Below are 17,294 nucleotides of genomic sequence, written 5' to 3' on the forward strand. Positions count from 1 at the left end.
TGCAGGAGAAAACCTTGGCTTCATTTGTAGCAGGAGATATCTACCTTGGCTTCATTCGTGGCTGAAGATGCCTGCCTCCACTCCACTCGCAGCTAAAGATGTCTACCTTCACTCCATTCAAATCTGAAGATGCCTGTGCATCCACTCCATTCAAATCTGAAGATGCCTGTGCATCCACTCCATTCAAATCTGAAGATGTCTGTCTTCGCTTCATTCGCAGCTGAATGTCTATCTACATCAGCTCATTCGCAGCTGAATGTCTAACAAATTCCCTGGACAGATCATGCTGATCCCTTGGGAATACGTGAAGATCACGTTATTTATTTTTAAAAAAATGTCTACATCAACTCATTCACTGATAAATTTGTCTGGCCTTTCTCCATTCGCAGCTGAAGATGTCTGCCTTCGCTCCATTGGAATCCAAAAATGTCTGCCTTCGCTCCATAGGAATCGGAAAATGTCTGCCTGCGCTCTATAGGAATTTGAAAATGTCAGCCTAAGCTTCATTAGCAGCTGAAGATGCCTGCTTTTGCTCCATTCGTAGCTGAAGCTGTCTGTCTTCGCTCAGGCGTGGATCCAGTGGAAGGCGATAGGAACGACCACCCCTCCTAAGGACCGAATAATATGAAAAACATTTGTCTGTCTTGTGTACAAAATACTGGACAATCAAACTTGCACAACTCACCCCTTGTCGTCACATCGTCCTGGATACACGCCTGGGTCAAAGGGATTTGATGATCTATCCCAGGGCACTAAAATGAACTTTTAATAGGTTGTGGGACCCAATAAAATAAGATGGTTCATATAATTTTGCTTTTTTCTAAATGCATCCAAGATTTTCCCATCGCTCAACCTCTAACGGAGTTTTCGCCACTGGCTTCGGCACAGTAGAAGCAGCTATGGAAAATCCAAATCAGGATAACCTAATTAAAATTACTTGGTTTGATAAAGGATCTTCAACAAGAAACTATACTTTTCCGGTCGAACAACAGTCTTTCCTTACTAATGTTTTTATGAACTCATTACCATAATAAATTTAATTTTGTTTATCCATGTAGATATTTTTTGAGAATGCATTCCAAAAGAATCACCGAGATAATTATTCGTGATTCACGGTAGCTTAAACCACTGTTATGGTTTCGATTACCATTGTATAGTATCCAAGGCAAAACTGAAAAGAGTTAACAGTTCATTTTCAACTCCACATAAAGCAGATTTTTATGTATTAATCCGACAGATAGAACGGCTCACATTCGCAGCTCAAAATTAGATAATCAAATTCAACCGAGCACCACTCTGGTGCAAAAGGGACTTGAACGCAGGTCCATGCGATGCTAGACCATCAAGGTACCCATGCAACGGCATATAAAGCCATAGTAGATTTCTGGGATACAGTCAACGCACATTATAACGACCACCTTCGTTCTACGGAAAACGGATGTTATAATGGGAAGTCGTTATATCGGACGTTTTAAAAAAAATCGTAAAGTTTAGCTTCTCTAGAAAATTGTGTATTGTACACTGGTGTGAGAAATTAAGAGAATTTGCAGACTTGGTCGATTATCTCTAGAACTACTGTACCGATTTTAATGAAATTTGATATGTACATACATTGATACAATGCAAAACAAATAACCATTCAATAATTGTAATACACACGCATCATCGTGCGTAACACTCGTTGGAGTCGGAAGGTATGAAACAGCGGTTCCAGAATAAACAAAAAAATGTAGATGGGTTAATAGGGGGTATGGTCCCCTCTTACAGATATACAGGTCTCGCATCGTGATTTCATACTTCAAATAAGGCAGTTTATCATTTCCTGTGGCAATTGGTCCCACTCGTTCAGCAACGCTGTTTTCATTCCCTGGATGGTTCCCGGAGGGGGGTTGCGAGTTGCAATTGCCCTCCCCAGAGCGTCCCAGACATGGGTCTGGAGATCTGGCTGGCCAATCCATCCGGCGAATATCCTCACTCTCTAGAAAATCGTCGAGCAGAAGAGCTCTATGTGGCCTCGCGTTATCGTCCATTAAAATGAACTCAGGGCCAACTGCACCCCTGAAAAGGCGAACATAGGGCTCCTAGACCTCATCCCTATACCTCACACCAGTCACAGTGCCTCTTTCAAAGACATGGAGAGGTGTGCGGCCATCCAACATGATGCCTGCCCAGACCATTAAACCTCCTCCGCCATAATGGTCGATTTCGCGGACATTGGGGTGTAGGTAGCGGGTCCCTGGTTCTCTCCATATGAACGTATGTGTTCCAATCGGTGTTTGGCTGAACCGGGACTCATCAGTGAAGAGAACGGTCGCCCATTGATCCATACTCCAATCTCTATGCACCATGATAAACGGATTCTCCTGTCCGTAGAAGTGAGCGGGACGCAAACAGCAGGTCTTCTTGCAAACAACCCTCTCTCATGAAATCTTTTGGAAACAGTCACCCTTGATACACGGGTTCCTGTGGCTGCATACAAGTCACGAGAGAGCTGAGAAGCTGTAGCACTCCTGTTATGGCTCGCTATAATCGACAAATGGCGATCTTCTCTGGCCGTCGTGGCTCTTGGCCCAGGCTTTCTCTCGATGTTTCCGGTATCCTGGAACTGTTTCCATAAGTTACACGCGATGCTGGGCGTTAAACTGAACTCTCTACAAATCTGGACTTGAGATTGGCCTGCTTCTAGCCTCCCCACAATTCGCCACCTCATTCCATCATCTAAACGTTAGTGGTTACTCATTTTTACTGTTACAATTTGAAATTAACCGATTGCTGCAAAATAACACCAAGAAATTCGCTGAGGTGCGCTAGCGAACGAAATGCGTCTTAACTTATGCGCGCTTATAAAAACCTCTTTCTCTACTGGCTCCGCCTACACACACGTGTACGCTTACGTATTTGACGTACAAGATTTGCATTTTTGTCTAGAAGCAGTGGTTTTACATTCAGTTTAGTTCTTTTCATGAAATTCGATAAAATATGCAAATTCTCTTAATTTATTTCACCACTGTATATATATATATATATTGACAGATACAAAAAATTCTTTCATTTTTTGTTACAATATTACAATAAAAATGTGTAAAAAAGCAATTTAAATACATAATAGAGTATGTATATTCCACTTCTGAAACTACTATATTTTATGGTCAAAACCTACATTCATTTTTTACTACATTCAGCAAAATAAGTTAAATTGCCTCTATATTCTATTGAGAAATCAAGTAAAATCGTGCAATAAAATTTAGAATAAGAAAAAAACCAATCAAGTGGGAACTAGGACTGAGCCACTATATGAGAAAATAAAATGGAATGGTAAGCAAAGTTTCCAATGATGGCGCTATTTAACCACCGCGTTTTCCTTATCTATGTTAACCATCTATGTTTGTAGATGAATACCCTTTCTTCTCCAAGCATTAAATGTCAATATCAAACACATTCAACGACGGATTTCGTCAATTTCTTGGAGGAAAAAAACCACAATAAAACGGTGAGCCGAGCTGAGTTCGGACATTTTATTGGATAAAAAAATTAACGTGGCTCAAATATAGAGAAATCTTTGGGACTTGTCGTACCGGTCGTTATAATGAGCGTCGACGGTATAACGAAAATTTCATTTTGAAATCTCAAAAGTTCCAGAATCTTTACTTATCTGTAAGGCGATATCACATTTACGTGACAATTAATGCTCAACACAAAAACACTGCAAAAAACGTTATTTTCTAGTCAAATTCTTAATAATAACCCTAATCAAGACAACAAAACCTACACAATTTATCATTCTTTGAAGTCAGTAAAAATTAAAAAAATTACTCTCCCTCTTTCCTCATTGTTTGGGAATTGTTCTAAAAATAAATTTCTTCTTAGAATAGAAAGATTCTTCCGACATTACGTGTTATTTCGGAAACCTAATACATCAGGTTTATTCTTTTTTCATTTATATAATTTTCTAATCGGAATTCAGTAGGTATCTATTTCATCTTTGAACTTCATGGGAAATAAAATGGGTAACAGATCGGGGAAATAAAAAAGTAACAAAAAAAAGAAACAAAAATGACGAAGATTAATGATCTCAAGATTCTAAATCGAAACAAAAGGGAAACAATATTTTAGTCATCAGGGAAATAAAACCAAAAAGCGATAGACCATAGTTAATCTCTAGCCGAATAAAAGACTCTTTTCTCCACGTTTCACCAATTTTCAATTTTTTTTTTTTTTAATAGCAGTTAAACAGAATAAAAAAATCCACGGGGTAAATAATTTTTTGTGAACAAAACCATAAAATTAGGCTTTACGCTTAGCTAAATGCTACGTCAAACAAATAAATATTACGCCCTCACTTATTTTTCCCGATTGTTATTTCACAATTACAGTAAAACCTTGTTAAGTTGTCACTCCGTTTAAGTCGTCGTTTTTCTTCAGTTCCGTCCATCTTTCATAAATAACAATGTTCGTAAACCCTCGTTTACTCGTCGGTTATTTCGGTTAACTCGTCACTATGGAAAAGTTTGAGACGGAAGAATAGGTGATTTTTATGGCGTGATTTAAGAGAAGCACCTCCGAAAAAATGTTTTAAAAAAAATCATTTTTTTATTGCTCATTAATATTATTATATATTCAATTTTGCATAAAACACCGTAAACCGCGATAACTAGAAGTAATTTAAAATCTTTGTTAGAAGTGGGAGGGTCAACATGTTCTAAAACCGCGTTTCGTAACTTTTCTGAACCCAAGGACCATTGAAATGTCTTAAACAAATTGGCGGACCACTTGTGTCCTGTATTACGGGACATTCCTGTAATTTTGGTTGTACGGTTTTTTATACATATTTGTCTCGTTTTTCCAGTTTATTCAAATTTGTAATATATATAAAGTAGTGAATACACGTCATTTTCATTATATATAAATTATATTATAATAATTATTGCGAAAAATATGAATATGCATCTCACGTATTTGTGAACTTCAACGTTTTTTCCAAACTTTTTCAGCAATTTTAATAACAATTGGTAATTGTGTCTACTTCTGATACGGTTTTTGGTGACAATTTCCGATGTCCCGTATTTTACTCCATTTAAGAGATTCTAGTTACCGTATTTTTCTCAATGAAATAAGGTGATCTGTTCCTTTGAATAATTTTTTTTTGTACACATTTTTTAACTGTGATTTGTAGCAGCGTTTATTTTCTCACACTTCAGCAATATCAACAATTTTTTTTTTGGACTGATCAAAACAACACACAAAACATGCAATCAAAACAACCGAAAATAAAGACACTACAATGACACAGTACAGACACTCTGTGACCCCAAGGGACTACAAGTCCTTCCAGTGGCTCAATATAAATTAGATTCAAGAGTTAATTGGATTATGCAACAGCCTTGTTAATGTACTACTTGGTTAAATATATTTTATAAAGTGTTATTTAAAAATTTTTAGTTTTTTCCCTTTTTAGCTGAACAAAGAAAAACATATATATATATATATATATATATATATATATATATATATATATATATATGTGTGTGTGTGTGTGTGTGTGTGTGTGTGTGTAAATACAAACATAAAAAAATTATTCAGTTGGCATACACGTATGGTCATATAATCACATGTATTTTTCAGTTGATAGCAGAAATGGTTATATTTTTGAATTTTTTCCTTTTTTTTTTAGAAAAATTTATTTTGTGATTTTTTTTTTATGATCTATTATTGTTGTAGTATGGATTCAAGACAAGTGTTTATTGAGAATATAAATATATTGCGATTGGATCTTATGTTATTATTTGTCTGATTAATTGCGTGGTATAGGTTCATTATTTTTGTGTGGGGCGGTATATCTATAACTCTTTTGGAATAACGTTTTATTTGTTTTCGGCACTTTCTATATGTTGTTCAATCTAGATGAGGTTCTATTTTATTTTGTTTCTAGCCATTTATTGTTTAAGAATGAAAATTTTATTAGTCTATAAATATAGTTTTGTCTTATAGTTAGTTTGTGACATTCTGTTGCATTGTTGTTTGCTGTGGTGTTTGTTATTAGGGACCGTATTTTATTATATATATTATCAAGCTTTTGTATATCTATTTCATAAGCACCTCCCCAGGCTGTAATTTCATGTTACTATTGAGTAAATCCAAGCATGAAATAAATCTTTTCGAAAGTTATTGTCGATTGTGTTTTTTAATCTATATAAAATGGTGGCATATGTTCTTAGTTTTTTTATTATTTTCTCACATTGCGAGTTCCATTTTAGGTTATCTTGTATTATTATTCCTAGGTAGTTGTATTCCTGAACACTTTCAATCTCGTGACCGTTGCATTGTGAAATATATTGGCATGGAGAGTGATCGTGGATTTTAATTTTTATGTTACTTAAATTATTTATATTTCTTGTTCTTAAGAATATGTATTTTGTCTTTTGTATATTTAGTTTAAGTTTATTTTTCTTAAGCCAATTATTGATTTTGAATAGGTCCGCTTCGACTTTTTTAGTAAATTTGTAATTTCGGTATCTTGAACATACAGTATTGTGTCGTCAGCGAAAGAAATTATTTTACCATTTATATATTCAGTTCGAATATGTCATTTATATAAATAAGAAACAAGATCATCCAGAGAACCGATCCCTGGGGTACTCCTTTTTTTACTTCTAGAAATGTACCGATTTCTTCACCCATTTTAACTGCTTGTTTTCTATTAAAGCAATATGTTTTAAACCAGTTTAATGTGTTACCTCGTATACCAGCTATTGACAATCTCTCTGTTAATATCATTAGATCCACATAGTCAAAAGCTCTTTTTAAATTCAGAAAAACCGTTATTGAATATTTATTATAGTTAAAAACCCGGTGTTCAAATAATTACTTAGTTCGAAAATGGCCATTTCTGTATTTTTACCTTTTTGAAACCCATATTGGTTAGGTGCTAGAAAGTTCTGATAATTTAAGAAACTTATGAGCTGTTTTTTCATAGACTTTTCTATTACTTTTGAAAAAATGGGAAGAATTGATATAGGTCTGTAATTCAATAAGTTATCTGTCTCTCCTGTTTTATAAATGGGATGTACAATAGCATATTTTAACTCCCTATAAAAGTATCCATTTAATATAGATGAGTTCACCCTGTAAAGTAGACATTTACAGAAAATTCAGCACAATTATAACAAATAATAACAATTATTATATATAATAAATGAGAGAAAAGAGAGGAAGAACAAAAATACTGTACAATACTGTACGGTGGCAGTTGTGGTGGGGAAAAAATATGGAATACATTAATTCTCAATATAAATTTTTAATTTTTACAAGAATGAAAAAAAGGTAATAATTTTAAATAATAAAAAGAAATAAAAAACGAATTTGTTATGAAGGTGATTAGAATTAACTTGACAAATGGGGCCTGTGAATTTCAGACAAACAGAAAAAAAAATTCAAATGAAAGGGGTGATGAGGTGGATATTCTAATAGAATTGTTCTATGTCAGTGATATTAAAGAGGTAGTTTTTAAAGATTTACTTAGAGGTAGCTGAGTTCTGATTAATTTCATTCGGTAAATTTTTTCTTCCGATTGTTTTATTCTCTTTTGGGGAATTAGGTGAATTTTATTATATCTTGGGGATGATCTAAAGGTGTTTATAGGTAAGTAAAATTGTTTTATTTTTCAACATTAGAATAGACTTGAAAAGTAAAGGTTTCGTTTTCAACAAATGTTCCTTTTTTTTCAAAACCACAAGATATCGCGATGATTTTTTTTTTCCACTGTTATGTTGGTGACACGTAGAAATGAAGGAATTTATAGAATTGAAGGAATTTTAAAAATCAAAGGGCAAAAAATTGTACAATCAGTTTTTTTTTTTTTTTGCTAAAAAATGAGTAGTAAAAAGTAATACGTTTGAAAATGTTTATAATTGTTAAATTGTTATAAATGAAAATGTTTATAAATGTTATTATACGTTATGTTTTTATGCAGAAAAAGAAACATGAATTTCAATGGAAAATGCACTTGAGGTGCTCCCCCAAGGTGCTCTCCAAGAAAGAGCTTGATAACAGCATTGTCATGTTCAAAAGTGGCCATAAGAGCCTTATGTATCAAAACGGAACAGCTCAAGTAATGAAATTTACGCTAAGGAAGTTCGTTTGCGCGATTTTAGAACAAAAGTTCTTGAATCTAACGGACTGTTCGAGCTGGATCCGATTTTCGCACGGGCCCACTAATTTGGGGCTTCAAATTTAAACCAAATATTTCTTGTTGAAAAAATATTTCCGGATAATACAGTAATAAATGGAGTATTTTAGGTTTATTGACTTTTCCTCGCAGTGATAACGAATTCTTGGCGAGGAAACGTATTTGGGTACTGTTGCATGATTTTCAATTTCCTGAACGGGGACTGAATTTTTTCTTTAATCAGACGAAATACAAGACTTCCAAGTTCCAGGGAATGTTAAAAATTTTTCGAGAGAGAAATAGTGAGTGTGTGCGCGCGCGCGTGTGTGAAAGAGTGGTTGTACTAGCAACCAACGTTTCTTGCTGAAGGTATGGAAAGAAACTTCTTTAGCGTAGAAAAGTCGACTGAATATATGAGAATAGTTATCTTTAGACTCTCTGGAACTGTCTCGAACTCTTTGAAATAACTATACATGTGTCAAAAGACATCGCCAAAACGAAAGGCCAATTCATGCACGCGATAATAATCCGAAATCACATAGGAACATGGGTGCGCAAACGCCATCCGGAGCCGCTACAAGTTGTTGCGTCATACACTTGTAAATACACCTGGTTGCGTCATACAAATTGGTATTTTTGATAAGGTGCGTAAGTCCATGCAAGTCGTTGTAATGCGTGTGTCAGTGCGTTTATCAAAAACTTTGAGCATCTACAGTAGTAGAATTGGTCCTAAATAAATTATTGTTGAAGGGTTCTTTTTCGTCATCCTTGTGTATTACGTATTATTTTAAATGGCGTTTGCGCACCTATGTTCCTATGTGATTGTTAACGTGTACCTGAATTGCTCTTTTATTTTAGCGATTTTTTTGTGCGTGTGAAACACCCTGTATAGGTACCTTACAACTGCCATCAGTGTGTAGCTTATTTTTTCTTTATAAAATATAAGTTTCTGGAGTCCATATTTCAGTCCATATATAACCAGTATATATAAGTCCCATATAACCAGTCCATATTTCATATAAGGTTTGTAATAAAATTGTGGAAAAGTAAGCATGTGCCAGCTTCGTTCTAATTTTATATGCACCGTATTTTAACGTGTATAAGGAACCCCCTGATTTTTTGGACTAAAAATTTTGAAAAAAGTTAAAAAGATATATCTACCCATGTATAGGAAACCCCTCCTATTTCTAGATCCAATTTTTGACCGAAAGGGGTTCCTTATACACATTAAAATACGGCGATTTAAATGCGCATATTTTTTTTTCCTCGTATGTGCAAGATTTTTAATTTGCCACTATCGTTAGAATAGTCACTGCGTGTAAAATGTTAACTGACTACCCATGCCCTTAGTCAGCTATTTTTTCAGTTTCACGAACAGGCACCTACTCATGAAAGAGTATCTGAAATATTAGGTTTTTGCAACCAGAAAAATAAAACCTTTACCGAAGTGGGCAAGTCCTTAAATGGATCTTTAACCTCTGATAGCAGAAGCGTGTGTAAATCTTTTTCTGAGGGGAAATAAAAGTGTCAAATCCTCAGCTTTTCCATCAGGATAAAAGCTATTCGTATTTGGAAGGGTTTTCCTCAGCGCTTCTCTCAAAAAGGGTGCAGAGCAGTATTTCAACGCGTTCTGCGTATCCGGCAAATTTAATCCAACGTAAGCTCTACTGCAAGAAAAATGATGGTGATTGGACGTTTACGCAAGACTTAACAAACCCTAAAAGATTTTTGGCCGCATTGATCATTGAGCTCGGAATTTTAGGCGAGAAAGTGAACGGAAAAATATTCCAAGGCCTCAGCGAATTTTTTTTTTTTTCCTATAGGACATGCATTAACTTTTTTTTCCATCGAAAAATTCAATATTTTAAGTAGATGCAATCATTTACTTTCTGCTATTCTATATAGTATCTGCAGCGAGTGAAAAGATGCAATTATCTATGAAAGTTGATTTGATATCTTTCCCCTTATGTTTGCTGCACAAATCAATTTCAGCAAGGACTTGTGATGAATGAAAACTGTATAATCATCATCATCATCACCATCATTTATTGGTGTCCCAGACCATGAGAGCTTAGGTACAATTTTGCCCATTATTCTGACACCAAGTTCTGGATCACGAGTTCTGGATCATGAAAATGTAAAGAAGTATCCTTTTGTCGACATTTCCGAAGTATTTCCAAGAGAGTACTGAGAAGAAAGGCAGTAACTAATGACATTCCGTTGAATACTAGAACCTATAATTGGCGCGTCATGAAGTACTTGCAAAGGACGAGTAGTCCTTTGAAGGTAGCAGACTGGGTTGTATGTATACGTCCCTTTGATCATTTTTTTTGTGCATTTTTGTCTTTGTTATTCTGTCCTTCTTTTGTATTTTGTCACGTGTTCTATTCATTTAAAAAGAAAAAGAATGATATCGGCCATATGTAAGTGAATGAGGAGGCTGCTCCTATCTGCGATACCCTTTTAACCCCTAGGCTGCGGGAACAGTCGCAAAAATGATGCTCTCAAAACGGCCGAGTTAAAAAATTTCCCTTTTTTTCAGTTGTCTTTTGTGAAAGATAAATGGTACTCAAACTCAGAACATTCAAAACCAACCTGTGGCCATTTTTTCTCTTCACTAGGAGGGGTTAAAACACCACCAATTACCTTGTCAAAAAAAGATTTGGTTCTAAATTTTTCCACAATGTAATGAAAACGTTTAAAGCGGTTTGGCATTTGACGTTCCGAATGAAGAATAGGGAGAGGACACTCCCCCCAATCCCTATCCACTTTTAAGGTAATTCAACCATGAATTTCCGTTGCCCTATAACTATCATATTTCTGCCCGATCTAGAGGTATTCCGATTTCACCATAAATTGACGTGACACATTGCTTGGGAGAAACAGCCTATACCTAAATCACCCACGCTCTGCGCATGTAACTTCATCTCCAAAATATTTCGTGGTATCTCTCGCCAATTTCACAGAACCCTGAGGCATGGCCCCCACAAATTTGGGGCTGACAGGGCTCTCTCTGTAGGTAAGGAGGCCCCTGACGATTCTTATGTTTTTTGTTTTTTCGCGATATAAATTCACTCCATAGAGGGCACTACTGCAGGATATGGGGACCATTTCCTGGGATACCGCAGCATACCATTTAAAAATCACTATGTACGATATTTTGGGACTATATTGGATTATGTGTTCAATGTAAAGTGGGGGGATATGGTTTTCATCAGAATATAGCATAACAAAATGTTTGTAATATTATCGGTTTACCAGTTTCGGCCCTGCGAGTTTATAGAATTTTCTCATTTACTCAATTGCTAACAAAGCGTTTAAAATTGTTTTCAAATTTCATATGTAATAAATTTAGCAAAAACGGTATTGGCGTATTCTCTTAAATAACTCATCAAACATGTAAAATCACGTGACAAAATTATGTGGTCATTTGTTAATGAAAAAAACTTGCAAGGAACCCCGTAGGTGGCCGAAGGGCAAAGGTCAAGATGGGGACCGGAGAGAGGGGTCAGGTGGAGAACGGAACCAGAAAAAAAAGAGAAGAGGTGATCGACGGGAGGTGGTTAGAGAAAGGCCACGGAAAACATGGGATCTGTTGAGAAAGAGCTGTACCATAATGTAAGATGATGAAGTGGGGTTGTATCAATTAAATATTGGTCACTGTCGAAACTAACGTCGACGGATTTTTATTTCCAAATGAATCAACATCGGCATCCACGAAACGATGATCGGCACCAAATTAAAAATAGCAATCAATAAAAATCGATAAAAACGTTGGAAAACCAACCAGCTGTCCGCCACTGTGCTGACGGCGAGATTGAACCCGAGTTCACGACCACCAGTGGCAGCTCGTCACAAAAATTCTCGAGAGCACCAAAATCGTTTTGCATTGTATTATGACATGGACAGGCCCTGATTTGCGCATGGGCAAGGGGGCATTTGGCGTGAATCTCGTGAATTTGGGGCTCCAACATTTAAACATATATTTTTGACCAACCAAATATATTTGACCCAGTTGCAGGAGGAACCCCACTAATTTTCGCTTTGACTAAGGCCCATTGAAGTCAAAATCGTACCCTTTTTTTTTATGCGGGTAATCTACAATTATTTTTCATTATCTGTATGCAGATAATGATAATTGATCTATATGCAAAATAATAATGCTCTATCAACGCAACATTAACGAGTTTGTGCAGTGAGCCAAGCCTTTTTATTACATGTTAACTGGTGGGGATTTTACCTCACTAGCCTTTCTATTTGCCCACCCAGTGAAGAGAAAAAAATTGTCACTAGAGGGCCACTGCCATTTTCTGCAGGTCTTTTGAATAGCCTTCAATTTTGAACCCTAATAATGTGACGGAGAGTTGAAGATGAAGCTTAAAGCAAAAAAAAAATTTTTTGTACCATTTTTATTGCAAATTTTTTATGACCTTATTTGAGGAAACTGAAACAAAGTGAATGGTTTTTGCCATCAAGGGGCCCGTGGTGGCCTATCCTAATTTATGACAAAACCATTTAAAGTCGGACATTTGGTGATACCGGGTCCTAAGAAGAATGAACAAAGATATTTCGACTGTGTAAAAGCGAAACATAAATTTACAATGAATGGGGGTGGGGTGATTCAGTCACTACTGAATCTACAATTTTTGCAAAAATTCGAGATGAAAAATTCGCAGTTCCGAACTTATTTCATGAAAAGAAATGAACTATCAGTGCATAAGAATTGTTTATTATCGGGAAATAGAGTAATTATACCAGTGCCAGGTCGATCTCGAGTTTTAAGTGAAAAACTGCGCAAACATGCGCATCCAGGCGTTGAACGCATGAAGGCTCTAGCACGATCGTTCGTACGGTGGCCAGGCATGGATGCTGATATTGAGAACTACGTAAGATGTACGAACTGTCAACGGACAAGCCATGCACCTCCGAGAGTTCCAATCCATCCGTGGGAAATAACAACTAAGCCTTGGTCCTGAGTTCACATAAATTTCGTTGGACCATTTCAAGGACAAAGGGATAAAACGAGATTTTCGCTGCTCATGGTTTCCGATAATGGACCTCAGTTCATATCTAAAGATTTTCGCTATTTCCTAGAAAGCAATGGTATTCATCAAGCACTGATTGCTCCTTATGGACCATGTGCAATGGTCAAGCAGAGAGAACTGTCCAGTCGGTGAAGGACTCTCTAAAACGCATCGTTTCAGGAACCTGGAGAAAGCGTCTTTCCAATTTCCTACTTCATCAACACATCACGCCATCTTCAGTAACAGGAGCCAGTCCAGCTAAGCTGCTGATGGGAAGGAGGATGACCACCGTCTTCATCCCGACTTGGTGGGTGATAAAGGTGGAAACAGAAGCAAGATGCAGCTACAGAGCAAAAACAACGAAAGTGAGACGATTCGATGCCAAAGATGCTGTCTACATCCGAAATTATAGCCAGGGTGCATCCTGGGTTCCGGCTACTGTCGTGAAACCAACCGACCATCACCAATAACGGAGATGTCTTCTGATCTATTCGTTATCCAGATTCTACAAGTTCAGAGATTTCCGGATCGAGTCCAATTGCTGAAGATGTGTCAACAAAGACTAGTGCAGAAACTTCAAGTTCAACGATTGCAAACGAGCAGACACCAAACGATAACGGAACTGTGACAATGAAAACTTCGAGGCGTAAACGAACAATCACTCGCCCAAAACGTCTAGGAATCGACGACTTCCCTAACTAAGGGAGGGGTGTTCTGATCTATTCGGTTAATATAGATGGCCACATCTAATAGATCTATTCCGTGCTTGTTTATGTTAGTGATTTAAGATTGCTGTCTGTTCTGCTTCTGTCTCCCGCTCTCTCGAGCATTCGCAATCATGTAGCCAACGCGTTAACATCTATTTCTTTCGTGCTGCTTCCTTTACCATGTGTGTGTATTAAATGTAATAATTCAAAGAGTTCACTTCGTCTTCTATCCTCTTCCACTCGGACGTATTCAGCGAGAATGAAACTCTGCAAACGAAAGGTGGTGATAGACGAGATCAAGTGGGTCATAGAACACTCCACCAACCTTGTCCTATCTCGATTCGTTTACAGGTTTTGGTGTATATTCGATTATGTAAAAAAATTCATGTCTGAAAAAATCCGAATTTGTGAAGTTTTTGAAAGACCGACAAGCAAACTAAGCACATATTTAGAAAGAGCAGAAAACATTCTATAATGTGACACTAATTTCATTGAAACATCTGGATTTGACGGCGAGCTACAAGCGCCGAGATATTGACGAAGTTCAAAATCGATTTGTCACCAAAATTTTTAATCGTTAATTCCGCAAACACCATTGTAGCTACAATCGATCAAATTTATCAAAAACTTATCCATTACGCCAGATTTCGAAAAAGTCTACAATTAATTATATAGGTGTTCTGGTTCAGGAGAAATTCAGCCTTCTGTTCACAATACATCACAGAAATCTGCGTCTATCGAAGTAATTTTAGGTTTTGGAGACGATTTGATTTTTAACTTAACAAATCCCTCAGCTCTCGAAGCTCGCCATTGAATACAGATGACCAATGGGCGACCGTTCTCTTCACTGATGAGTCCCGGTTCAGCCTAAGCACCGATTCTCGCCGTACGTTCATATGGAGAGAACCAGGGACCCGCTACCTACACCCCAATGTCCGCGAAATCGACCATTATGGCGGAGGAGGTTTAATAGTCTGGGCAGGCATCATGTTGGATGGCCGCACACCTCTCCATGTCTTTGAAAGAGGCACTGTGACTGGTGTGAAGTATAGGGATGAGGTCTTGGAGCCCTATGTTCACCTTTTCAGGGGTGCAGTTGGCCCTGAGTTCATTTTAATGGACGATAACGCGAGGCCACATAGAGCTCTTGTCCTCGACGATTTTCTAGAGTGTGGGGATATTCGCCGCAGGGATTGGCCAGCCAGATCTCCAGACCTTAACCCTATAGAGCACGTCTGGGGAGGGCAATTGCAATTCGCAACCCCCCTCCGGGAACCATCCAGGGAATGAAAACAGCGTTGCTGAACGAGTGCGACCAATTGCCACTGGAAATGATAAACTGCCTTATTTGAAGTATGAAATCACGATGCGAGACCTGTATATCTGTAAGAGGGGACCATACCCCCTATTATAACCCATGTTTTTGTTTATTCTGCAACCGCTGTTTCATACCTTCCGACTCCAACGAGTGTTACGCACGATAATGCGTGTGTGTATTATAAAAAAATATATATATTATGGAATGGTTATTTGTTTTGTATCAATGTATGCACATTTCAAATTTCATTAAAATCGGTACAGTAGTTCTAGAGATAATCGACCAAGTCTGCAAGTTCTCTTAATTTCATACACCAGTGTACATCACGAACCCTCTGCCAAATACATGGAGGGGTATGCGGCCGTCCAACATGATGCCTGAGCAGAGATGTCTGCACCATGATGTTCCATTTCCCTGATGTGGGAGGGATGATATTGGGTACCAGGCTCTCTCCAGATGATTACGTCGAGAATCAGTTTCCAGGCCGAATCTCGACTCATCTGCGAAGAGCACGGTGCTCCACTGAAGTCTGGTCCAAGGCTGATGTCTGCACCATGCTAAACGCGCTCTTGTGTGCTGCAGTTAGCGGGACGCAAACAGCGGGTCTTCTGGCATAAAGCCCTCTCACATGAAGCCTTCGGGCAACAGTAAACCGTGAAACTCAGTTCCAGTGGCATCATGCAGCTCACGTGAGAGCTGTGATGCTGTAGCAGTCCTGTGGCGCCGCGCTGAAAGTGCCAAAATAACAATCCTCATTGGTCGTCGTGGCTCTTCGACGACCTTGTCCAGATCTTCTCGATATGGATCCAGTGTCCTGAAACTGTTTCCACAAATTGCAGGCGACACTGGGCGCAACATCGAGCTCTATAGCCACCTGCACTTGTGATTGCCCTGCCTCCGACATTTCCGACTCCTCGAATCTACCGACGATTCTCCATCTCATTCCGTCATCCATACGTTTGTTGGTCACTAAACTCGAAATTTTGAGTTCTAAGAGCTGAAATTGCAAGAATTTTTGTTTTATCATCCATACTGTATGCAGTTCAAACTGCAGATTAAATTTGTAAAAATTACAAATAGGGATAAGTAACCAAAAAAAAACATCTATAAAAGATGTTTTGAATAAAGAAAGAGCTTACAAAAATTAGCACTAATTCAGACAAGGGTGACACATGATTTTAAACATACGTGGTTTTAATTCCTTATAAAAAAATTCACAGAACAAACACACAATTGGACATCAAAATATGGTATAAGGTCGTAGGAACAATTGTACAACATAGTTGGTTATTTGTGATTACATCGCAGATGAAAAATGGAATTCTTCATTTGGTCCCAAAATGAAAAAATAACCTTTTTTTATGTATACACATCTGTGATTATTCACCAGATAAATACAACGCACAGAATTCAATTTACAATATAAGAAATGAGGTTTCTAGTATATCTTGGCAAAAAGATATATGATGTATAACATAACATACTTATAAAAAACAATACAACAAAATCTAAGTACCAGTCAAGGAGAAAAATGAATTTTCAATACAATTATTGGTACACTTATGACAAGCAAAACAACAAAATCTGAAAACCAGTCAAGGAAAAATGTGGAATTAGAAATAAAAAGCATACTTCAAATAAAATTATTAAAAATTGTTGACATGATTGAAAAAAAAAATTGATACCAGTCTAAGCAGCACATGGAATTTGAAATAAAATTGCATAACAATTTAAAATGTTCAAACCATTTGTACTTACAAAAATACTAAGGAACAAAATTTAAGTAACAGTCAAGGAAAAACATGCACTTTCAAATAAACTATGGATATAACATGTTATAGGACAGATTCCTTAACCTTTTATATTTGATGTAGTTATGGGAATTAAAATTTCAGATAACTTTTTTTTAAGTACTTTAACAAAACACGCAAAAATTAAACCACACAGATTGGGAGTCCCTGTCCAAATTACTATTTTAAGTATGTCTTCGCAAAATATCTTGAATTTTTTTCACTTAAATAGTTTTCAATTCCTTGGCTTTTATGATAAGCATATGGTGCCATTGTAGTGATTGTTGCTTT

At 36.9% G+C, this 17,294-nt stretch overlaps 1 protein-coding gene across 1 annotated transcript; it reads left to right on the top strand.

Moving 5' to 3' along the window:
- Positions 1-13,301: 13,301 nt before the first annotated feature.
- LOC149067608 (uncharacterized) lies at positions 13,302-13,658 on the top strand. The gene has a single exon (XM_089252415.1). It carries the CDS (start codon positions 13,302-13,304, stop codon positions 13,656-13,658), a length of 357 nt encoding a protein of 118 aa, XP_089108541.1.
- The last annotated feature ends 3,636 nt before the right edge of the window (positions 13,659-17,294 follow it).

Source organism: Pholcus phalangioides, unplaced genomic scaffold (assembly GCF_987345545.1).
Source record: "Pholcus phalangioides strain wild (caught in Gottingen) unplaced genomic scaffold, Ppha-v1.0 ptg000029l_1, whole genome shotgun sequence".
In the NCBI taxonomy this organism is placed as follows: domain Eukaryota; kingdom Metazoa; phylum Arthropoda; class Arachnida; order Araneae; family Pholcidae; genus Pholcus; species Pholcus phalangioides.

Coding starts and splice junctions, on each gene's coding strand:
- LOC149067608 (XM_089252415.1), top strand. CDS start 13,302: ATGTGCAATGGTCAAGCAGAGAGAACTGTCCAGTCGGTGAAGGACTCT.